Below are 26,440 nucleotides of genomic sequence, written 5' to 3'. Positions count from 1 at the left end.
GTTTACGTTTTTAATTTGCGTTCTTGCAAATCAAACAATTTATTTACTTAAACCCTAAGAAAATACAGAAAATGCCAACTTGTTAATCTGCTAACATGTTAACAATAGCATAGCTCTTACTAAATATCTTTAAACATGTGACTTACCTGCTCTCAAACTAAGCCGCATGCGCTACTCGTCACCAAGATGAACTTTCTAAAAACTCTTCGCATAACCAAACATTAATCACTACTAAATCTCCCTTACCATTAATCGTGCACAAAAAAAACTATATATATATATTTATATATATATATATATATATATATATATATATATATATATATATAACACTTAATTTTAGCATTTACTCTCACTTTCGAGTGCCATGGCAAAGCATGCTAAGAAATAATTTCAGATAAACTCAAGTTACTCTAGATTAAAAGAAATGAGTTCATGCAACTCAAAACAATGAAGCAGTTCCATTTACTTGAAATATGTCAGTGCTGTGAACTCACAAGAAAAAGAAAGTTCTAAATACTCATAGCAGTTCATTTAACTAAACTAAGTTTGTCCTACTCAAACCTATTAAGTATTTTGAGATTTCGGGTTTACAGTGTTTTAATTGACGTTCCGTAAGTAGAATAGGGAAGGCGTAGGACATTCAGCGTAAGCGTTTTGAAGAATACGGAAAGCAGAAGCATAAAAGATGTTAATTTGTGTTTATAAAGCATATACAGTTGTATTTTTTAGAAAATGTCCAATGGTTTCTCTAGATAAAACTCAGAAACATGTGACCATCACTAGATTTAAATACAAACTTCTTTTGGCAGATTTTAAACTAGTAAGGACCAGTCAAATGTGCTTTCATTTCATGTCAACACCATAGTTTATATATATAAATATATTGTGAAATACTTTCACAACCAAGTGACATTTGGTCCTCACACACACACACACACACACACACACACACACACACACACAGTGTCGCACTAATTGCAGCATCATTAATGGAAATTACAAAGAAATTCAAACATAAAACATCCGTCCTCGTGGAGATTCTGCTGTTTGATTTGTGTCCTGCACTCATTAAGACTGACTGTAATGAGGAAAGCGAGTGTGAGTTTGTAATCAGAGCTTGAGTTTGACATTCCACAGGGTTAACACTAGTTAAATATAACCCACATCACCAGCTTAGCCAACACGAGCCGACCGAGATCTGACCTGTGATGGACCCACGGATCAGGAGCCTTTATGTCACTAACGCCACTGAAGTCTGTATGAAAATATACAAAAACTGGAGTTAGGAAAAAGTAACATATATATATATATATATATATATATATATATATATATATATATATATATATATATATATATATATATATATATATATATATATTCTGCTAAAATAAGGAAAATTATATAAAGCATAATTTATATAAAATTATATATTTTTTTGTATATCAAGCATGGGAAGTAGTTCATATTTATACTCTGGCTTTCAACTAAAATGTTTTCCCACCTGTCTGCCTTATCATAAGGAATATTATATCGTTAAACTGCTACTTATATTATTTAAATATGGGGAAAATAAGCCCTTGTTTCAGCAAGATCTAAAAACAATCAAGTTTAAAAGAAAAATAAAGCTGTAGTTGTGTAAACATTTAATGTTTTATTTAACTTTATTTCTATATTTTTATTTTATTATTGTTTTATGTAAACATTTTAATGTTTTATTTAACTTTATTTCTATCTTTTTATATAATTCTTTTATTTTTTATATTAATTGCTACATAACTGTTACATTATTATTATTATTTAAATATGAGGAAAATAAGCCCTTGTTTCAGCAATATCTAAAAACAATCAAGTTTAAAAGAAATAGAAAGCTGTAGTTATGTAAATGTATGTAAACATTTTAATATTATATTTAACTTTATTTTATATTAATTGTTAAATAACTGTTACATTATTATTATTATTATTATTATTATTAATTATTTAACTAAAAAAAATACCTCCGCGCGCGCCCGATTCGAGGGGAGTGCTGCTGGAGGCCGGCGAGCGCGTTCACGGGTATGCGCACGCGCGTTCGAGCAAGGGGAGGGAGGTAAACAAGATGGCGGCAGCCTTGAAGCAGCAGCAGCTGTGAAGAACAGATGCGAGAAAATAAACGGATGAAGAGCAGAATAGGAATATAAGCGTGAGTTCCCGTCCGTCATCGAGCTGTGCGGATGAGAGCAGCTTCAGGTCAGTGTGTTCGACTCGATCCTCCTCTGTCGGGGATGTGTGTTAGCCGCCGCCGCTAACTGCTGCGATAAAACACTCTCTCATCGACACAAACACTGCGTTCCTCTCTCGAACCCTCACAAACACCTCGAATAACACTCGCGAACTCATGACGACGCGCGCGGGCTCGTGCTGAGCTGATCGATTATCCGCATTACATGATCAGATGATCGATCAATCATCAAACATCTCACTTTACTGTCCGGTGATGTTTCATTCTCCTCATCTCACCGTTTCCGCCACAGAACAATCATCATTATGACATTAAAATGTGGACTTTAGTATGTCATAATTTCGACTCTATCAAAATTATGACCCCAAAAAAATCAAAATTATGATTCGGTAAGTCATAATCATGACTTAAAAAGTCACAGTTATGATATATTATCACATAATTATAGCTTTCTATGTCATAATTATAACTTTTAATGACTTTTATGTTATAAATAGCATAATAGTTTTCACTTTTGTGGCAGAAATACAGTCCTGACTGAGTTTAGTGGATGTTATTACTGCCTGAGTCTGGATTGCGTGTTTATTTCTCTCTGTTTTGTTGTTTTTACTCAATTAAACCGTACTATGGTACATTTATGGTGTCAGACAGTAATACTGTGGTACTGATTGATCATCATGATGCTCATGTACTCTATACTGTTACATGGTAACTTGGGTAAAGTTGGATTTATATTCGGACATCCGTATTCAATAGCCTTGTTAATCACACTACATTGGACATTCACAAGTAAATATGCCATTAAAACAATACTTGCCTATTTTGATCGACTGTGAAAAATGTTGTAAGTTGACAATCGTTGGTTGTCAATATCATGTCGCATTAATAAACATTAATTTATTGCACATTTATTGGAAAGTCTGTATTTATCAGAAGTCCGAATGTGCGAATATAAAACCAACTTTACCGAAGTTACATGGTACTGCAACGAATATCATGGAATTACCATGGTAACATATCCATTTTTACATATCCAAAATATTATTTGAAGAATATTTAGTTTCTATTACATTATGCCATTACTGATTTACACTTATTCTGTACTGTTAGATATATTATTTAAATCAAATTTTATTTGTTTTAATTAGTTTATTTAAATTAAATTAGTAACTTTTCATTTTATTCATATGAATTCATTATTTATATTAACCCTTATAGGGTCTTTGGGGCCTTTTTAGAGTTTGCTAAAATAAAATAAAAAATGTTCTTTGTCCAAATGACATAACTTTGTACAGTTGTTCACACTTTCTAGATCTTCAATTTTTTTTTAAAAAATGGAGCGATATCTTGTTTTTATGTTAGTGTAAAAAAAAGTCACTCTCATGGTCTCTCCAGAGACTCCAGGCAACAAAATGTAATTTTGTAAAAAACAAATGTAATTTTACTCTGTTTATTAATGTTTTTACTCCACATATATGTGCAGTTTTTGGAGGATTTATTGTATTTTTTCAATTTATATAAATAAATTAAAAAAATATTTTTTAAAATAGGTTTTTATACAAAAACAGCTTTTTATGTAAAATTGACTTTATAAAAGACCCACATTTCTAACTTTCATTCATGGGGATAACATGGATAATTTGACATGGTTTAGTGTGAGATTTTTGCCCATCTTTTGGAAAATGCAGTTTTAAAAGTAAAAAATGATCACTTTATCCAGTAGATGGCAGCAGAGCTCCACTATTTGCTGTTTGACTGACTGAAAGACTCTTTTCACAAGTATTTTTAAATTTTATTCACATCTAAATATTATGAAATCACAATTATCCATGTTATCCCCATGAATGAAAGTTAGAAGTGTGGTTCTTTTATAAAGTAAAGTTTACATAAAAAGCTGTTTTTGTATAAAAACCTATTTTAAAAAATATTTTTTTATTTATTTATATAAATTTGAAAAAATATATGATAATTCCTCCAAAAACTACACACATGTGGAGTAAAAACTTTAATAAACAGAGTTAAATTACATTTGTTTTTTTAAAAAAAAAAAAAATTACATTTTGTTGCCTGGAGTCTCTGGAGAGACCCTGAGTGTGCACCCCAAACACAGACCGCACAACGGTTAAATCAAGGTTTATTCATTCTTTTTTTATTTTATTTATTTTAATCTTATTTTATATATATGTTTATTTATGTTTACATATGTTTATATGTTTTTTCCACTCCATTCTGGACCCCAGTTTGGAAACCTCTGGTATATTTAATGTTTCACAGTTTAAGACACACACACACACACACACACACACACACACACACACACACACACACACACACACACACACACACACACACACACACACTCTTGCTGTGTTTCAGTGAACACAACTTTGACATTGAGGCCCGTTTCACCACTTCATCATAAGCAGATTGTTTAGTGAGGGTTTTTGATTAATCTTGCCTCTTATTTCTCTTTCTTGTAGGCATTTATTTTGGATCTTGAACATGGATTTCCCGTAACGCTGAAGTGAAATCACTTATCCTCATTCCTGATCGCAGCGTACCAAAGAGAGCGTTGACGTGCTTCTGGAGCTGTACGGACCGAGGACCTACAGCTGGACGCTCTGGATCTGACTGAAGCGGGGATTTGATTTTTCCTGTTCCTGCAGAGATGTCAAGAGGTCCAGACGTCGGCTAATTAAAACCAGGAAACTATAAAACACTTGTTTGTTTCCCTGAGAGGTTGTTTTTGTGATTTCTTTTTGGCTCACCGACCCGGCCGTCGAGCGATGCTGCGGTTCAACAGGCATTTGTTATTCTACTGACTGGTCTTCCCCAATCAGAACTGCTCCTCCGTTGCCTCGGAATACAATTATTCCCGACGAGCGTTTGGGAAAGCGAGCGGGAGGCCGGAGAAGATGAGCGTAGGCGGTGAGCTCCAGCATCTGGACTACCTGACGGAGAATGAGCTCATGGGAATGGACACCTTCATCCACCGCATCGACTCCACTGAGGTCATCTACCAGCCACGACGCAAGCGCGCCAAGCTGATCGGGAAGTACCTGATGGGCGATCTGCTCGGGGAGGGATCGTACGGGAAGGTGAAGGAGATGTTGGACTCGGAGACTCTGTGTCGCAGAGCCGTTAAGATCCTGAAGAAGAAGAAACTCAGGAGAATTCCCAACGGAGAGGCCAATGTGAAAAAGTAAGAGCTTCATCTTTGATTTGTAACGTCACAGTGACATCAGAATGACAGACGATAAGAGCTGCAGGACATTGACACAGATTTGATTCAGTTCTGGTCTCGGGTCGATATCGATTACATGATGAGGCATGATTTATTTCCAGGGCTCGAAATTAACTTTTTTTACTTGCCAGCACCAGCAAAAATTTAGGAGCAAATTATATAATATTAACAGATTTCTTTTATTTAAAAACAACTCCGCATATTGTAGAGAAATGAAAACAGTAGTGATGCAATCAGGCAAACAAGCAAATTGGCCAATTTCGATAACCGTTGCCAATTTTCTTTTTTTAAGCAAATGTATTTGTTGTTTATTTGCTCTATTACATATTAGGGATGTGCAACGATTATATATTACAAAATAATTATGTATATATAAAAACACACACATGTATAAATTTAAGAAATATATGCATGTTTAAATAAATATATATATATATATATATATATATATATTTTATATTACATATAAATATAAACATATATATCAATCTAACATTTTTCTTAAATATATACATGTATGTGTCTGTATTTATCTCGCAATTCTGACTTTTTAACTCGCAATTGTGAGAAATAAAGTCAGAATTGCGAGATGAAAAAATACTACCTTTTTTATTTTTTATTCAGTGGCGGAAACAAGCTTCCATAATTACAGGCCAAACCGGCCTTAAACAAAAATATCTGTAGCCATTTGAAATAAGAGGCAACCACTGCATTTTAATTATGATACACACTTGTAGCATGATCAGTTGTTTTTTATTTGAATTAGATAGTATAGTTTCAAGTTTTAAAGTAAAAACAGAATAGTGTGACTTTAGATTTGTGAAATTAAGCTACATACAGTAAGACACACCTACACAAAACAAAAACCGCACACGGACTGTATAAAAGTGCAAATTCACTCTCTGACAGTAGGTGGCGCTTACAGACTTCGTAATATTTTCACACATTGTCTTTGGATGGCAGGCGCTACAAATAATGTTTAGTAAAGTTTTGTAAACGCATCAACTGTAAACAGCATGGACTAAAAGATCGATCCAAATCAGTTCGTCAAAATGAGAATTCGATGTTTTGTGAATAGTGTTCACACCACAACTATAACGATAACAGCACAGAGGAGCAATATCATTGGATGAACAATAAAAACACTGACAGCCAATCAGAATCCATTCTGCTCTATAGACAATGAACACAATGTTGTCATGCATTTTGAGGGTTCAGTGTGTTTATGGTCATCCGGTTTGAAATGTTTACTACAAACAAGGAGGTTTTTCAGATTGTCTGTGGCGTTCTCTCCGAATTTATGATTCGTTAGCCGCTGGAAACCAAAAGTTACTCACTCCCGCTTTAAACGTTTACTCTTTGAATTCTTGCTCTCGGGAACAAAACAAGCCGACACCATTATGAATAAAAGTTTGCTATGAAGTATTTCCTACTAAAGCTAGGCGACTCTGGTAAGCGTATTCTTAGCAGACAGGTGGGAGTGGCCTTGGAAAGCAACATGCCCAGTGCATTGTGGGTGTTTAAGTTTTCCTATTTGGCAAAAGGGAAGATGGCAGCCTTTTTAGCACAGATTTCGAAAATGGTTTTGCCTTTCTGCTAGTTAATGTCAAACGGCTTTTAATCATTGTAATGCGGCCTTTCTCACTTAAAGCTGGTGGTTAACCATGAGAAAATCTACTGTTGTTCTTTTCGTCCCTTATTGAACGTCCGTATGACGTCACATGACAGAAGTGAAATGTTCATGTTGACTTTAACTTCATCTTTAGTTTTCTGGAGGTGTTTTCTGACATTCTGTTCCTGCTGTGCTCTGAAATATCATCTTCTTGCTGTTTAATCATACAGAGCAGTTAAATTAATTAAAATAATGTGCAGTGAAGCCTCAGGCTTCTGCTTTAAATAGACGAGAGCTTTTGGACCGGCTTCAAAACCCTCGCATGCCAGGACACGTGTGTTTGGACTGTCTTGGTTGAAAGTAAGACTGTTAGACGATTAGTCCACGTGTGTTGACCGTGAGAGAGACCAGATCAGAGCTACATAGACAGCACCCTAGTAAGGCAGCATCCTATCTGAAATGAACCTCATTAATGATTGATTTAAAACACTCTACGCAGGCAGCGACTCGCACACGTCACATCGATCAAACTCCTCACGTGAAGCATGCTATTAAACCCTTTAGAATATAGATAGGAATAAAGTTGGGGGTATGTAAAGATGTTGAAATGGAGATTTCTGACTCAAACTCATCGTCTGTAAAGATATGTATTAGAGCTGCATGATTAACCGTTAAAAGATTCAAACACCCATGTCATCTCATTCCTAAATGACGATCGATCTGTTAAACCTTTGACAAAATCACACTGGAACATTCGGTCTGCGTTCACGCTGCTGCTGAGCCAGAGAGAGCAGTGAAAAAGCTTCACAAGCAGACTTTTCAACCACACAGTGTCATTATTTCTGTGATACAAATATTCATATTATCACAGAAGTACTAGAATAAAAGTTTATAGTTCAGATATAATCAATGATGTCTACGGCAGCGATCAAAATCACCTTTTGAAAGTAACTTGGCACTTCAAATAACGATGGGTCGATTACATCGTTACACCAGTAGGTGGCGACAAGTGACTGTTAAAAATGTATTCGTCATTGAATCATTCATTCAAGAGATTTTTTTTATCAAAAATGCTGATTAATCCAGTAAAGAAACAAATGAAGTTACGAGTGAGTCATTGAATCATTCATTCAACCTGATTGTTTCATTCAGACAAATTAAACATCTAGAATAATCTGTCTATCTGCAAATGGATAAAGTGCAATAAAATGGATGTTTTCTTTCCACTAGTCTGAAATAAGACATGTTATGGAAGCAAATTAGACAAATCTATAAAAAAAAAAAAAAAAAAGTTTGCCTGAAGTCGTGTCTTAAACGTTTTGCCGTGTGACACGTTTTTAAAAACACGTCATCTCTCAGTTAATGAGTTTAAAGCATAAATTTCATCACTAGAATAGGACGCACTTCGGCAAATTTTTGTAACCGCGCAGATCTCAATTGTGCATTGAATTTGTTTTCCGAGCCGTTTTTTCACAGTAGAAAACTAAACTAAAGAGACGGAACATCAACAACAAAATACCGCAGACTATAATAACAACAGACGCCTGCATGGCCAAGCGCTTGTGTGAGGGGGGTTAAGAGATAGACGCAACTTTATTTCAATAGTAGGGCTTTTTAAAATTATTATTTAATTAAAATTTAATGCTTTCTCGATTTTATAATTTTTAAGTCTTGAAAGTTTTTTGTAGCCTATAAGACAGACTTGCACTACAACAGTATTTTTTTTTTTTTTAAGTGACTCGCGGAATACATTCATAAAAACAGAATTTAATATATAACGCGGAATGTCACAGAATGTCAAATTTTTGATGAATGAATTAAAAGCAGGTAAGTACACTTAAATTAAATCGTGATATAGACTAGTGTCTGTGAATATTAAGCCGCAAAAAGACTATTTAAATATGAGTCCTGCATGCCTGTGTGACTCTGAAATGAATGATGCGGAAGCGCAGTACCTCACACCGCCTCACACACTCGCGCGGGGGCGCACGCACACTGAAGCACGTGCGACGCTCGCTGTGTTTTCGTCCTCTCTCGCCTCACTATATGAACTCACAAATTAATCTCCAGAGCTGCTCTGAAAGACACTTCATCAGCATTTCACCGCTTCGTTTGAGAAAACTACCGTCATAAACGCAGAAAAACTCAAAGCTCTAGGCAAACCGTCAAAATAAAAGCTTGATTTAACTTGACAGAAAAATTACTGTTGTACAGTAGAATTTAGATAAACTCATTTAACAATAAATTAATAATATATATTTTTAAACAATAATCTCAGTGTTTCTTCCATGTTTTAATTTTAACAGTAAAGCTCTGTTGTGCAGCACATTGTTTGACAAAAAAAAGTTTAATTTCATGATTAAAAGATAAATTAAATGGTATGCGTTCATCTGATTGCTAGAAAAATTTAAATACACAATAGAACATAAAATATATAAAAATATATTTTTCAATTAATAAATGTTGTTGTTTTTAAGAATTCAATTAATTAGACATGCTTTTGATTTTTAAAATGGAATTAAACCATTAAAATGGAATCCAGAAAAAAGATTTTTTTTTAAGGGGAAAGAATAAAACGTTTTTTTTATTTTTTTTGTTAAACTTTTATTAAATTGTTGGTAAATTGGACAAGATTCATTATTTCAATTAATTAGACATGCTTTTTGATTACTAAAATTTAATTTAACCATTAAAATGGAGTCAAAAAATAAATCTGAAAAAAAAAAAAACGGAATCCAGAAAAATTAAAATGGAATTTGGGAAAAAATAAAATGGATTTCATAGGGCCCTATTTCAAGAAATTCAAAGCCATCATGGTGAACGGTGCACATCTGAAGAGTCTCAGCTGAAGGAAATAATCCATTATTTGTCGGCTTTAATACATCAGCCAAGTTTTTTTTATTGAGCCGATAACGATAACATTAAAAATGAACATATATCGGTTGATACAGATATGGTGGCCGATATATAGCGCATCCCTATTAACAAACTTTGCAATTAGACATGTCGACAATTCAGCAATGATAACAGTTAAGAAAAGAAAATGATCCGACCACCTGATCAACCGATCTCGTGTGACGTAGAACACATCGCTAGTCTTAAGCGGCTGAAATGTGTTTTTGCGTTGAAAAAACTAGACGTGGAATGGGGGAAAAAGCAAAGTTAACTTTTTTTTAACTTGACCGCCATGTTTTTAGATAATCATAATGTAGATACTAGATTTAAGTTGACTAGTTAAACATAAAAAAAAATTAAATCATGAATCAGTCAATCGATTTTATTTTTTTGCCATATCGTCCTATTTAAAATAGTGCAAAGACATTTTTATCCATCATAACTTCTGGAGAAATACAGCGTCGTTAAAAATTGTAATATGTGCTTATTGTAATATGATCAATTTAAATGTGCAAATTCATGCTACCGCAAGAATCTAGCAGTGTGTGTGTCCTTATATGGCTGCGGTTCATTGACAGCAGCGATTAGGCAGCAGCCTCGACTGGCAGGCGCACGCGGAACATGACGAGCATTGCATAACGTGTCCGCCGTTCCCATGGTCACGCTGGAGGAATGCGGCGGAGCCTCCGGCCTTGACCAGGGAACGAGGTCAGTGGAATACAGGAGAGCGAGACGCAGTAAAAGGAAACGGGAAGTGCATCAGCACGACTTCAGTGACATTGAGCATTAAAGAATGAAGCTCTGTTTGGCTAGCATGTGCTCAAAGTGAGAGAAAGACATCTTGTTGTTTTAGCCAGATTCTAAAGCAGCTTTGTGTGTGTGTGCATGCTTTAAAGAAGGGAATCCCAGAATGCACGTGACGTGCTCCGTAGAAGAAACAAATGCAAGATAGTTGGCGAGAGATGTCATGAGAAATTTAATATTTAATGTCATTAAGAAGCAGGAAAACATTATTTAGAAGTAATTAAATCTAATTTAAAATTAAATGTTTTGAGATTTTTAAAGAAAAATCAAAGCAATTAATGCTTGGCTTTTCACAGCCAGTGACTACTGGAAAGAAAACCGATAAAATACACTGTTTTATTGCACATCATCTATTTGCATCTGTAGATTTCAATCTCAATCCATCTCTTTTACATATTCAAACATTTCAGAAAACTTGTAATACAGACAATGTTTGCAATTCAAATGCAATCAGCTGTAGTTATATTTATTAGGTAATGTTCTGAGTGAACATTGTTCCGAAGTAAATGGTTCAGCGTGTTTTCTCGGTTCAGTGTGGTTGGCTGTTGTCCATGTCGGTCAGATGGCTGATAAACACATGCACATGCACTAGTGTGTGTTTGCATCAGCCTGCAGCTATTTTAGTCGTGTGGAAACACGGTCCGTCTCTCTGCTGATCACTACACATATTTCGCTCGCTCACTCTTTCCTCATACTTTCTCATGTTTGTCTCCGAGTCGTCGTGTCCTGATGATGTTCAACTTTCAGTGAGATCAAAAGTCATGATTTGTCTGAATGTTCACTGACACTCTTAACAACAAAGGATGCAAATAGTGTTAATTTCGTCAGCTATGTTTTAATATAGTCTTAGTACTGTGACAAATAGTTTTTAGTTTTTATCATATTTAGTAAACGTGTGACGAGATCTTGTTGCATACCATATCAAAACCGTCGTGTTGTGGCAAGACCTTTTTCCAGTTATTGTATTATTTAGTTTTGTCTTTTACTGCATATTATAATTCATACTCAAAGTAGAATTTTGAGTGCTTTATTTAAAAAAAAACACCAATGAGAATCTATGAACTGCATTATTAGACTGTTTTTTTTTTTAATTATTTTTAAGGCTGCACAATATATTAAAACCATTTAAAAATCATAATGTTGCATAGTGCTATAGTGAAATCACGAAGGCTGCGATACATTAATACATTTCTAAAACGATTTCAAAATAAAAGTTTAACCCCTCGCTCTGAGTTTGTATGGTTTAATGTCCACAAGTTTTTGTTCTAGGAATTACAGTGGCTCATATTTCTATCGTAAAGAAGTGGCCAAATATTAAAGACTAAGTGAAAATTTGAGTTAAATGTGGTTTGGCCAATATTAAAGATTTAGTTCAACCAAAAATGAAACTTCTGTAATTTATTACTCACCCTCATGTCGCTCCACACCTGTAAGACCTTCGTTCATCTTCAGAAAACAAATTAAGATATTTTGATGAAATCCGTGAGCTCTCTGACCCCTCCACAATTACCACCGTCAAAGCCCAGAAAGGTACTGAAGACATCATTCAAATAGTCCATGTGACTGCAGTGGTTCGACCCTAATGTTATGAAGCGACGAGAATACTTTTTGTTCACAAAAAAACAAACAAAAATGACTTTATTCAACAATTTCTTCTTCCATGTCATTTTTATATGCCGTTGACTTCCAGGTTCTACGTCAAAAAGTTTTTGTTTTCCACGTGTTAGTTTTCCTAAATCTTGAAACTTTTAGTTTTACAAATGGGGACAACCTTTGAAGGATGAAAAAATAATGTTTTTGGTCATCACATTAAAAATAATATTTAAACTGGACAATATTTAGAGCTTTGAAGTGCTGGGAAAAAAGTGTGAAGCACTTCACAGCTCTTGAAAAATGCTTGAATTTCACTTTGGAAAGGTTGTACGAACCCTGAAATTAATAATGTTAAAACATTTGACTTTCTTCCACAATACCATGATTACAGTTAGTGTTACTGCATTAAATCCATGGTGAATGTTGGTGATTTGTGGACTGAAAAGCCTTCTATAACTCCATGTTTCTCCTGGTTTCCACGTCAGCACTGTTTGATCTGATTCCTGTGGTTTATAATTAGGGTTGCAAAATTCCGGGAATTTTCAAAGCTGGAAACTTTCCATGGGAACTATCAGGAATATATGGGAATTAATGGGAATAAACAGGGAATTTGCAAAATTATAGGTTAGTCTATAACAGGTTACTTAAATGTAGTTGTAATTATCTTGCAGCATAATTTTGGTTAAAACAACCATATTTAATGCAATTTTAATTAAATTTTTACTCGCACATTCCTCATTCACACATCACATGACTTACTGCAGGGCTGTTGAGGCCACACCCCCTGCATTCCCCCAGTTCATAACATATACATTTCATCAAAAATACAGAAAAAAAACAGTAATATTGTGAAAATAACTACAATTTAAAATAATGGTTTTCTATTTTAATATGCATAAAAATATAATTTATTCCTGTGATCAAAGCTGAATTTTCAGCATCATTACTCCAGTCTTCAGTGATCCTTCAGAAATCATTCTAATATGATGATTTGCTGATCAATTATCAATGTTGGAAACAGTTGTGCTGCTTAATATTTTTTACAACCTGTGATACTTTTTTTTCATGATTCTTTGATGAATACAAATTTAAAGAACAGCGTTTATTTAAAATAGAAATATTTTGTAACAATACTTCAATTTTTTTTTGAAAGAAATTAATACTTAACATCTGCTGCAATAAAAATATATTTATTATTTTACATATTTACTAAATTAGAATTGATGGAATGTGAAAAATAATTAACTGTTATTTCATGTTATTAACAAATAAAATGTTTATATTTGTTTTTATATAAATATTATAAATTTATATAAATTTCCCAAAATTTCCAATTAATTCCCATAAATTCCTAATAAGTTTCCAAATTGGAATATTTCCAAAATTCTCCAGGTTAAGTTCCCGTGGGAATTTACCGGAAACTTTCCGCCCCTTTGCAACCCTATTTATAATGGAGAATTCTGTGCTGAATTTGAATACTTCTCACTAGATCTCACAGCGATGTTATTAATTCTACAGCAAATTCAAATGTTTTGCATGTTGAATTATCCGTCAGTGTTTTATGATGCATTAAATGGCGTGTGATCGTCATCAGGTTGTTGTTGCTGCTGCGTCTACATTCAGATGTGTTTTGTTGTTCTCCTGCAGGGAGATTCAGCTGCTAAGACGACTACAGCACAAAAATGTCATCCAGCTGGTGGACGTGCTGTACAACGAAGAGAAGCAGAAAATATATCCTTTACACCGTGTGTGTGTGTGTGTGTGTGAGAGAGTGATGCGCATGTATGCATGTGTGATGCGGATGTGACTAAGCATGCTGTGCTGCGTCAGTGTCCCAGCATTCAGCCTCTCCGTCTTCAGCACTCAGTGTCTCAGTTTGACGAATGCTCAAATGACCTGCTGAGTTTGCCATACGTGCAGTATTGAGTTGCTGTACCCCACAATGCAGTGCTTTCAACAGGACCTTCCAATTCCAGTGCGTCTTGTTTTTTGCTCACGTTCTGCTTTCGTAGTGTTTGAAACAGAACACAAGCGTACGATTTACTGACTACTAGTGGTCGAATGATATATCACCAAGGCCGATGTGTCACATGCAGGACTTTTATTTTGAAAGCATTGAGAACACTTTTATGCTCCCATCTTCATTAGTGCATATCAATCACCCCGATACTGTCTGACAAACAGATCGTCCAGCGGTTGATCATCTCAGAAATATATTTTGAATTCGTATAAAAACTTTTGTCTTTCATGCAGAGACTCTCCTCATGTGATTGCGTACCAAACGTATCCTTATAAAAGTTCACAGTGCTGTTCCAGATTAAATGTAATGGGGTTAACATTGAATAAATATCTTGATACTGATTATTAATCACTCAAACCCCTTTATCTAAACCTCTCTATTTAATAGTTGGTCTCGCACATCCGCCATGTTTGTACTTTTTAACACTTTTTATAGTTCTGATCATATCCTGATTTTGAATTGGGGAGCATCTTTAGTCAAGAATGGAAATGTAATGGAAGGTGGAGAGTGTTGCATTGTGGGTTCTTTTGGCACTAATTAGTTCAGTGTTATTTTAGTATTATTATATTTTATATACTGTTTTAAGTTTTGAATTAGCATTTCTTAGTTTTTGTATGTTTTTGTTTTAGTTTTAGCTTCCTTTTTTTTTTATATTTCCAGGTAATAATTTTAGTGCTTTAACTTATAATCTACATTTAAACATACATTTTAAATATAAAAGATATCATTTATATTTTATTTCAGCTTTATTTCAATGAAGAAAATAGTTATGTTCAAACTTTTTATTAAAGCAAATATTATTTCAACAAGAAAATAGATTACAAATGTAACATTTTTTACATTTTAAGACCAAACCCAAACATAATACATAACCAATAAAAATAAATAAATAAAAATAGAACAGAGAAAATAAATGAATAAAATAACCAATACAAAACAATCATAAAATAAATATGTGATAGTCATAATAATACAAATAGATAAAATGCAATATATACTTAATACAAAATATATATACATTATCATATATTAACTAGGAGGTAGAATATTAAGAGACTTGAAGTAATCTATATTTATTGAGAAATTGACTTTTTTCCCAGAACATCTTATTTTTTCCAGTTTCAAAAAAAAAAACATGGTATCCACTAGCCAAGAAAATAGTTTTTAATGATAATAACCCTGGTCTCGTGTCAAGTCCTCTGAAGTGTTTTCACACAGTCTGACGTATGTATTGTGGAAAGTGCTATACAAATAAATGTGAATTGGCTTGACGTGATGTGTGATTTTGGTTGGTTGTTCCTTGACCGCTGGCTCACGTATATGGTGATGGAGTATTGTGTCTGTGGAATGCAAGAAATGTTGGATAGCGTTCCAGAGAAAAGATTTCCAGTATTTCAAGCTCACGGGTGAGATAAAACACACACTTCTCTGAAAACACACTGCACTGCGTCTCTGATGCATCACCGTCTGTCACTTTGATGGACTTTAGATGATCCATCATGGTCATCTTTGTTTCATTTCTTTCACACATTTGTTCTTCCCGTGTCTCTTTCAGGTACTTTTGCCAGCTTCTGGATGGTCTTGAATACTTGCACAGCCAGGGAATTGTACACAAAGATATTAAACCAGGGAATTTGCTGCTCACTACAGACGGGGCGTTGAAGATCTCTGACTTGGGTGTAGCAGAGGTGAGACGTCCGTCTGCGTTCTTGTGTCCACTTCTCTTAAAGTCGGCATGAAGGAGAAATTGTGCTGGTCTTTTCTTCCCTATTGTGCCGTATATCCGAATTAAGTGCTTTGCAAACAAGAACAAATGTAGGGCGGGCTTGATTGTGATTGGATGGCTGTGGTTTGCTATTGGTGGATCTCATGTGAGTGACAGGTTGCCCCGCCCTCATCATCAGAGAAGAGTAGAGATGCTGCAAGAGGGAGATATTCTGATTCAAGATTACGAGGAGCATGAATTTAAAACAATTATGGTGTGCACCGATAAATCATTAATAATAAACCCTGCAATATTCTATAAAAAAATAAGAATTTTTGATTTTGTATCGTTGTCAGTGTAGTAAACGCTGAAAGAGGAAATTCAGAAGGAAGATCTTGAGAAGCGTAAACAGACTCGATGTGTTATCTCTGACCTTTGACCTCCAGGCACTCCACCCCTTTGCGGAGGACGACACGTGTCGGACGAGCCAGGGGTCGCCAGCGTTTCAGCCACCAGAGATCGCCAACGGCCTGGACACGTTTTCAGGGTTTAAGGTGGACATCTGGTCTGCTGGGGTCACACTGTGAGTTCATCTCAGACTCGATCAGCAGCGCAGCTTCATGTTGTTGGTGATGCAAACATACTATGGTTTATTGTAAACAGACCTGCGGAGCTGGTGGGCGGAGTCAGACTCAATAGAGTGCATCAGTGCCCGCCCACTTTTCCTCATAGGGCTTTTTAAAAAAGTCCTTGTTAAAGCGTGGTAAGCCATGAACCAAACCAGCCAGCTGCGAGGAACTTCACAAAGTTTGAACTACAATCCCATGATGCACTGCCAATGACAATCAAATTTAAAACACTTTTCTTTTTAGAGCTGCTTTACTCTGATTGGTCAAATTTTCTGTACGGCATCATGGGTAGGGATGGGTATCGAGAACAGGTTCCAAATATCCAAGAACCGCTTGCAGCATCTTTTTATAAGTTATCGTAAAAACAGTTTCCCTTTGGACAGTGCTGTAATGTAACAAAGTAATAATAAAAAAAAGTATTTTTTGGGAGAATCTGTACCTTACTCGAGTTTTTATATTTGTAAACTTTTACTTTTACTCCACTATATTTCTTAAATAAAATGTATACTTTTCCTAAGATACATTTTCCCAAAGCATTTTCGTTACTTACTACAAAATAAAGTCGGAAGAACACAGACTGCAAGCAAGCATGTGCAAACAATCCTCGCACAACTGCGGTTCATTTCATTTTCCGGGTTGCGTTCGTTGCTGGAGCGGCTGAGAAGAGTGTTCCGTCAGAGAGTGAAATAAAATCTATCACTGATGCCTCATAGAGTTTGTTTTGACACGTGACGTGACGCTGCGCGCTGCACAGAGCAGGACACTTCAAAAACTGATTCAAAACATACAACAAAATGCTATGTTATACAGTGTACACTACAGTACATACTTTTATATCATTATAAAGTAATTAGTGTGTTGAGTAGATGCTGCATTAGTGGAGAACAGCAGTATGTTTGCCGTCGAGGCTGAGAGGACGCTAACATCAGTAGTATCTCAAGCGGTTAAAACAAACACCAACTGTTTAATGTCACGATTATTTCCATTCATTTGCATTAGTTTATATCCATTTGTTCGCTGTTATGCATTTATTATCCATTGAATTTGCATATTTAAACTGTAAACCCTCATCATGCAGCGACAGAAACGTAACAAATCAGAAATGTATTCGCTTTCAGTTCTTTTATCGGCACTGTAACACATTTTGATTAGATAATCAAGTTTTCTAAAATAATGTGTGAAAGTTTGGGATCAGTAACATTTTTAATGTTTTATAAAGAAGTTTCGTCTGCTCACCAAGGCTGCATTTATTTAATTAAAAATACAGTAAAATCAGTAATATTGTGAAATATTATTACAATTTAAAATAACTGTTTTCTATTGCAATATAATATAAAATGTAATTTATTCCTGTGATCAAAGCTGAATTTTCAGCATCATTACTCCAGTCTTCAGTGTCACATGATCCTTCAGAAATCATTCTAATATGATGATCTGCTGCTCAAGAAACATTTATTGTGCACAGATATACAAAATATTTGTGTACAATATTTTTTTTCAGGATTATTTGATGAATAGAAAGTTCAAAAGAACAGTGTTTATCTGAAATCTAATCTTTTGTAACATTATAAATGTCTTTACTGCCACTTTTGATTGATTTAATGCATCCTTGCTGATTTTTTTTTTCTAATTTCTTTAAATTCTTCTCAAAAAAATAAAAATAAAAATTCTTCCTGACCCCAAACTTTTGAACGGTTGTGTATAATGCTACAGAAGCTTTGTATTTCAGATAAATGCTGTTCTTTTGAACTTTCTATTCATCAAGGAATCCTGAAAAAAAAAAAGTACACAACTGTTTTCAACATTGAAAATAATCATAAATGTTTCTTGAGCAGCAAATCAGCATATTAGAATGATTTCTGAAGGATCATGTGACACTGAAGACTGGAGTAACGATGCTGAAAATTCAGCTTTGATCACAGGAATAAATTACTTTGTGAAATATATTCAAATAGAAAACAGTTATTTTAAATTGTAATAATATTTCACAATATTACTGTTTTTACTGTATTTTTAATTAAATAAATGTAGCCTTGGTGAGCAGACGAAACTTCTTTTAAAAACATTAAAAATCTTACCGATCCCAAACTTTTGAACGGTAGTGTATAATAGACCCATGCAATGCCTTTGTGTGTAAAGATGATAATTTTTAATCTTTTGGATTTATATGAAATGGAAACACTTTACAATAAGAGTCTTGTAACATTAAATAAGGTTAATAAAAATATTGTTCATTGTTAATTTCAACATTTACATTTTAACATTTTAAAGTTGTCTCTTACATTAGTTATAATGCATTATTAATTAACATGAATGATCAATGTACAATTAATATATTAGTTTTTTTTATATTTAAAAATTACAATAAACATTTTGCCATTTTTTTTAATTCACAGAAACAATGTAAGAAAGAGTTAAAACTGAACACAATCTTGCTGCTCAAACTGTGAATAGAACAATTTTTAATATTTTTTTGCTCCTTTTGTATTTTACATTTACTTTACGTTTAATTTAAAAAAAATACTTTTCGTACTTAAGTACAAAAAATATCACATACTTTAAAACTTTTACTCAAGTAGCATTAGAGAGAAAACTGAGTATTTACTTCCGGAATCAGACAGTCGCTCTCTATAAGACGCTCTGATTCCTTGCTTGTGAAACGAAACCGTTTTCTCATTTTCTCTCTTGCGTTTGAATGTGTTCTGATGTCACTGAAGCCAGTAACCCACAATACCTTTCTCTTTCCCACTCACAGATACAACATAACGACGAGCCTGTACCCGTTCGAAGGGGACAACATCTATAAGCTATTTGAGAACATTGGGAAGGGTGACTACACTATTCCGGAGGAGTGCGGCCCGCTGCTCTCAGACCTGTTGAGAGGTGAGCGCGTTAAACCACACGGCTCGTTTGACTTTTAGCTCACCCAAAAATGAACATTTACTCACCCTCAAGATGTAAGTGATGTGGATGGCCTGAGGATGAGGGTTTCATTTTTGGGTGAACTATCCCTTTAATATTTCTGCTCATAAACACAGCTGTGGTATCTGGCAATCATTCACTCATTCTGTGTTTTATAGAAATGCATCCTGAGTTCAGGTTAAAGATTATTAATGTGCTTTACCTTATTGTGCACGATCAGCATTGTTTTTTTTTCTTGGCTGTGCTGTAATTCATAGCTTTGACCTTTAGATGGCGACATTGTGATATTAATGTTCAGCATGGATGTTGCGTTTGAGAGCATTATCATCACAATCTCAGAGCAAACACTGATGAAACTTCAACTAACACACACACACACACACACACACACACACACTGCTGTTCCTTCATCTGATGTGTTTTTATCTGCAGGGATGCTGGAATATGATCCTGTGAAGAGGTTTTCAATACAGCGCATCAGACAACACAAGTGAGTCCATCAGTCCTGACAGACACAGTCCAGAACTGACATAATTCTTGTCATTCAGATTACCTGCTGATTAGTTAAATAGGAAAATATGCAGTTTTGGCCCTCCCTGTTTTAAAGAGGACCTGTTATGCCAGTCTTGATGTTGTTTTTGGGCTCTACTAGAACAGGTTGATTATTCTCCTCATATTCTCCATTGTTGCAGCTCCTCTCTTCCCAGTCTGTCAGTAACGTTCCTGTCTCTATGAAGCCCCTCCTTCTGTGCTCTGATTGGTTGGCTGGAGCAGTGTGTTGTGATTGGTGTTTGGGAAATGTCCCGCCCCTTACCGTAACCACCAGTTTCAACACACTACTAACTAACTCAACCAGGCCCCGCCCCTTTATTTCTGTTTTTCGCCTCTTTATTAAGTATGAGACATGCAAATTCAATAAAGACAGTAGTGTCGTTGTTCGGCTCGATGTTGCAAAATTCGAATCATTTTCAGAACATTGTGTTCATTTTTTCCTCCTCAAAAGACAGTAATTCGGACAGAAATGTTGTCATTAGTTCACTGGAATCATTAAGCGGAAACAGAATCAGTGAATTACATTTGATTCCAGTGAACACGGATTACGTGAACACAAAGCTGGGAGTGGGAGGAAGAGGAAGTGGAGAATAGTGAGAGTGGGAGAGATGAGCTAGAAATAAACATGGCCTGGATTTGAGGAGATCTTCAGGATGAGGTAACTGATGCGGTTTCCATGGATACGGAAGAGCTCGCGAAGACGTGCAGAAATTATGTTTGATCTCACCTGAGGACAGTGTTGCTCTGAGATATTAGAATGATTTCTGAAGGATCATGTGACACCGAAGACTGGAGTAATGATGCTGAAAATTCACAGGAATAAATTACACTTTACTATATATTCACATAGAAAACAGCTGATTTACATTATAAAAATATTTCACATTTTAACTGTATTTTTGATCAGGCTTGGTGAGCAGAAGAGACTTTCAAAAACATAAAAAATCATAATTATTCCAATCTTTTGGCTGGTTGGCAGCAGGTGAAACTAATGTAATTACACTTCAGAAACACTAAAATCATCCACTCCTATGATTCTTTATACATATAAAAGAAGAAACATTGAACGGGCAGATGATTTTAGTGTTTTTTTGAAGAGTAATTACACAAGTTTGACCTGCTTTAAATGATATTAATCAACTGTGTTTAGACTTTATCTGATGGGTGATCAGTCTTACATTTCACATTCAAATTGCAACTGGCCACAGATGATCCCCAACGGTTATTTCCTCTTCCTGTTTAGCTGGGTCCGTAAGAAACACCCGCCCTCTGAGCCGCCCGTCCCCATCCCGCCCAGCGCAGAAATACGGGACCCCTGGCGCAGCATGACAGTTGTGCCGTACCTGGAGGATCTCCATGGTTACGCTGAGGAAGAGGACGATGACGAGCTGTTCGATGGGGAAGATGACATCATATACACTCAGGACTTCACGGTACCAGGTAAGCGGGTCACAGGGGGCGGAGTCTGATTGACACATTTGGTTAGTAGTCAGTCATGTGCACAAAGGGCTGTTTGAGGGTCAAGACTTGGTTTTAGGAAGCAGATTATAATGAGGTTAAAGGATTAGTTCACTTCAGAATGACAATTTCCTGATAATTTACTCTCCTCCATGTCATCCAAGATGTTCATGTCTTTCTTTCTTCAGTCGAAAAGAAATTTAAGGAAAACATTCCAGGATTTTTCTCCATATAGTGGACTTCACTGGGGTTCAACAAGTTGAAGGTCCAAATGTCAGTTTCAGTGCAGTTTCAAAGAGCTCTACATGATCCCAGACGAGGAATAAGAGTCTCATCTAGAGAAACCATCAGACATTTACTAAAAAAAATAAACATTATATACTTTTTAACCACAAATGCTCGTTTTGCACTGCTCTGTGATGCTCCACGCATGACGTAATCATGTTGGAAAGGTCATGTGTCAAGTCCACTATATGGAGAAAAATCCTGGAATGTTTTCATCAAAAACCTTCATTTCTTTTCCACTGAAGAAAGAAAGACATGAACATCTTGGATGACATGGAGGAGAGTGAATTATCAGGAAATTGTCATTCTGAAGTGAACTAATCCTTTAAGGGTTCAGGTTAGACAGGAAGTGTTAGAGTAGGTAGTGTGTTCGTCACTAAACCTCCAGACATGTTGTTTTGAACAGGGCAGGTTCCAGAGGATGAGGAGGATGAGGAAGAGCGCGCTCCGGAGCGCACCTGTGCTGTGGCCAAGCCGGTGTGTGTGAACGGGACGGAGTCGGCGGCACTGAAACCCAAATCCGAGCGGCGCTCCAGCTCTTCCTCCAATCCATCCAGGAAGGGCATTTCTGCCGCCAGCAAGATCCGCAAACTTTCCACCTGCAAGCAGCAATGACCCGATCCGGCTGTTGTGCTGCACACCTGCGCCGCCTCTGTACAGGTGAGAGACCACTGCAAATCCAGCAAAAGATGAAGAGATGCTCCTCATCATGTGCTTGTCACGTCTCTTCTGCAAAAATACAGTGAAATATTATTCCAGTGTAAATCAGCTGTTTTCTATGTGAATATATAGTAAAGTGTAATTTATTCCTGTGAGTTTTCAGCATCATTACTCCAGTCTTCAGTGTCACACTTTCAAACTTAACTGCCTGAGGTCCGTTAACGCGCCGGCGCGTTTTGCAGGTTTTTTCACATTGCAGCAAAACAGACTTAAAATACTCCGTCATTTTTTGTCATAGAGACATAAGTAATATATCAATTGAAACTATAGAATATCTTCTTTTATTTGTATACACTCAAAGTAAAAACAAAATGTTGTGCTTTTTGTAAAATAAAGAAAACTAACATGATGCGTGATCTCTCGTCTTCCTCTGAACGAAGTCCAATCTGATAGTTCTCAGAAAATGAACTGTAACTTAGTGAATACTAATCACAAAAAAATGACACTTATGTCTAAAAAAACGTTAAGATGTCAGGTTTTAAATCGTGTAAGTCAAATCGAAAACAAACATTCTGTGTTTATGTAATCTGTATGAAAAGAGAGCCATGTCAGAAGTCCTTGATTCAGCTCGTTACCCGCTAATGCGGCCACGCCCACGGAGTCAGCGCTATTCAGACGCAAATTCAGAGGCAATACATGCATTCATCGTCTCAATCGTGTATTTATTGTCCTGAAAAGTATTTATTTGGATGGCAAAGCCATGGTTAGCGATCTCTAGAAGACATGCCGTTAGTTCCTAGTTCCTTTTCTTATTTATATGAATTTGTGGCCTAAAGGTGTACAGAGATCGCCCTCTGGCTGCAAGTATGAATTGAAAACACAGCATCCAGCACTCATAGTGATGACAATAAATATTACTTCTCAGTATAGAAAATTTACATAAATATATAAGAATCCATCAATATTTCTCCAAATGTGCATGCTTTTAAGCTAAAAGCCTATATGAAATGCCACAGAGCATAACTGTTCAGACACTTTGCATCACAAAAAAACATTATATTTTAAAGAATATAATAGAATACCATTATTTTAAATTGTAATATTTCACAGTATTGCTTTATGATGAGCTGAGACATGATTACAGAGGGTTTTTTTCACAGCCTACCTGACTGAATGGCCTCATTAATATGCAAGTAATTTCAGGTCATTATTATGTGATTCTTTTGTCTTCTCAGGTGAGAATCACCCATTATTCATGATGATTCACGCCTCCACGCATACTGTTTCTTGACCAAAGATGTTTCAGAGAATTTAAATCTCTCTATTGTTTTATATGAAGGAGTAGGAATGATAATTTTTACATAATTCTGAAGCAAAAACTCTAGTCTACAACCTCAATTACCCAGAAGTCTTGTGAACACAGATTTAATATACTTTTTTTGGCCTTATTTCAGTGACTTAAGTTTTTTGTTTTTTCAATAACCACGCATAAACATTATTCCTTCAAAAACACAAACATGTACATACATGTTCCTCACATATTATTGTAGCCTAGTTTGTGCTGAATACAGTGTAATGACACTTTTGTCATTTATATGTTTATGAACAACTGAAAAAAGCACAAATGTCAGGGCATGTCAGAACTTCTCCAAACCCCAAATCAGCCTCAGACTCCAGAGGGTTAAAATCTTCAAACTTCCAGCTTTTTAAAACTACCTCAAACTTCAGCGTTTGTCATGATGAACTTTATTATCTGGTTTTAAATTGTAATTTTTTTTTTCAAAATTTGTACTATATTTTTGATCAAATAAATGACGTCTTGTTCTAGGTCTGCCATCCAATAGTCGACTAAACGGGAAGTGTGTGTGTGTTCAGGGTGGGGTTCCTCTCATGCTGATGAGATGCCGCAGTGAATGTGATGACTCAGTCTTCTTCCATCGCTCTCTCTCTCTCTCTGTGTTGTGATTGGACTCTCAGTGTTCAGTGCTCATGGCTGATGGAGCCGGTGACTCAGACTCTTCTCTCTGCGTCTGTCTATATATAGCGCTCTGGAGCACTCTCATCTTCAGCTCTGCTCGATTGGATGCAGTTGGATGGAAACCTGTTTACACTTTCATCTCGCAAAGGCCTCAAATAACACTGTGTAACGAGAACGGCGCATAATGAATCTAAAGCAGACCGCGCTGATGCTTACAGGATTGATCGTGATAGAAATCAACATTTGTAGAAAGAAAATGATTGGACTTAATGAGAATTTGCAGTAAAATGTCTAATTTTTCACTCTAATATGAGGAAAATGTTATTGTCGTTAAATACAGCAATACATTTTTTGGATGCAATTTTTATAATTAAAATGAACAAATACCATGCTGTATAAGTATTTTTTTATATATATATATTTAAAAAATATTTATTTAATTTATTTATTAATTACATTGCTCTAATATAATATGAAAATAATCTTGGTTTTCTTTATCCAAATACTTTGATTTTGGGATAAAATTAGATATACTCAATATATCGATATGTTAATTTTTAATGTTTTCGTTATCAACCCATTAAGAAGATATTAAATCTGATAAATAATGGATTATTTCCTTCAGCTGAGACACTTCAGATGCGCACTGTTCACCATTATGGTTATGAATTGCTTAAAATATGATTGAAATGACTACAAAAAGAAAAATACAGTTTAGTACAACATGTGCAGCGCAAGTCTGTCATATAAGCTACATAACACTATAATTGTGTGTTTAGGACATGGCTTTCAATGGTGAGACTTTTGTTTTTGTAATCAGGCTCTCAAAATTATTTTGATTTAGATTTACCAGCCAATATATCGGTTATCTGCTTTCAAATATAAAGAATTATCGGTATCAGCCAAAATTTTCATATCGGTCAATGTTTGTTAGGTTGTAAGCTTTTAATATTTAATTTTTTTTATTATTAATACCTCATCAGTGCTTTGAATCAGTGACATTTTGTTGAAAACATCCGAGAACAATTTCTTTTTGTACTAGTGATTTATACCATTTTACAAATAAAACAATTCAAATAAGTATAAATGTTACATTAAGATGCTATAAAAAAATTATATATTTTTAATAATAATATTTAATCAAATGTGAAATTTTAGAATAGACTGACAATAAAACCTCCTTTTTATTTACAACTTTGGAAGATCAGTGTTGTTTCTGCTCTTGAGTTGATTGGTTCTGTCGTGTTAATGCAGTCACTCCGTCAAAAGTTCCCTCATTAGTGTTCATGTCTTTGTTCTTTCTCTCTCTCTCTTCTCCGCAGGTTTATGTTGTTTCCCAGCAGTCGATACTGAACGCTGTTCCCGACGCACATTTTTCTGCCATGATGATGAACTCAAACACGGTGCCAGGACACTCGTTTCTCTCGTCTGTCTTGATCTGGAAGGGACTGACTTGACTTGAGAATGCTGTTCCCACAATCCTCCTCTGTCACTGAGGATCATCCGTTCGGTTACTCCTCGCGCCTCGATCCCCATCAGCACCCGAAGACGTGTGGACGACGCACCTTCCGTTTAGTTTTAGACCGTCTTTTAATTTACAGTTATTACCTGCAGTTTAAGTGCAGATGGTTTGATGTAAAGAATGACATCAGTTATTGTAGAGAAAATATGCTGCAGATGATGATGATGATGATTATACCAATGTTATAAACTAAAAACTGCATGCTGTGACGCGTTCGGAGAGGACGGTGGACGGAGAGCTGCTCGCCGCAGGACGTTTGGGTTCATTTTTCCCCATTTGGTTTGTTTTTCCCGATAAATATTTTTTAAGTATTATTTATATAAAACACATCCCA

At 35.3% G+C, this 26,440-nt stretch overlaps 1 protein-coding gene across 1 annotated transcript; it reads left to right on the top strand.

Annotated features, from left to right (window-relative positions):
* Window positions 1-1,879: 1,879 nt before the first annotated feature.
* stk11 (serine/threonine kinase 11) lies at window positions 1,880-26,440 on the top strand. The gene is made up of 11 exons (XM_067363683.1): window positions 1,880-2,235; window positions 4,708-5,429; window positions 14,023-14,106; window positions 15,712-15,801; window positions 15,951-16,083; window positions 16,547-16,683; window positions 19,485-19,612; window positions 20,084-20,141; window positions 21,447-21,643; window positions 22,353-22,606; window positions 25,907-26,440. Exons 2-10 carry the CDS (start codon window positions 5,143-5,145, stop codon window positions 22,559-22,561), a joined length of 1,323 nt encoding a protein of 440 aa, XP_067219784.1. The 5' UTR covers window positions 1,880-2,235; window positions 4,708-5,142; the 3' UTR covers window positions 22,562-22,606; window positions 25,907-26,440.

Source organism: Chanodichthys erythropterus, chromosome 16, assembly GCF_024489055.1.
Source record: "Chanodichthys erythropterus isolate Z2021 chromosome 16, ASM2448905v1, whole genome shotgun sequence".
Taxonomy (NCBI): domain Eukaryota; kingdom Metazoa; phylum Chordata; class Actinopteri; order Cypriniformes; family Xenocyprididae; genus Chanodichthys; species Chanodichthys erythropterus.
The sequence above is the reverse complement of the archived record's forward strand: the minus strand, read 5'-3'. Positions and strand labels throughout refer to the sequence as shown.

Excerpts from the sequence above, each read along its gene's own strand:
- stk11 (XM_067363683.1), top strand. The coding sequence starts at position 5,143 with ATGAGCGTAGGCGGTGAGCTCCAGCATCTGGACTACCTGACGGAGAAT. Across the intron at positions 14,107-15,711 it reads AACGAAGAGAAGCAGAAAAT|GTATATGGTGATGGAGTATT; the intron begins ATATCCTTTACA and ends CCGCTGGCTCAC. Across the intron at positions 15,802-15,950 it reads CCAGTATTTCAAGCTCACGG|GTACTTTTGCCAGCTTCTGG; the intron begins GTGAGATAAAAC and ends TGTCTCTTTCAG.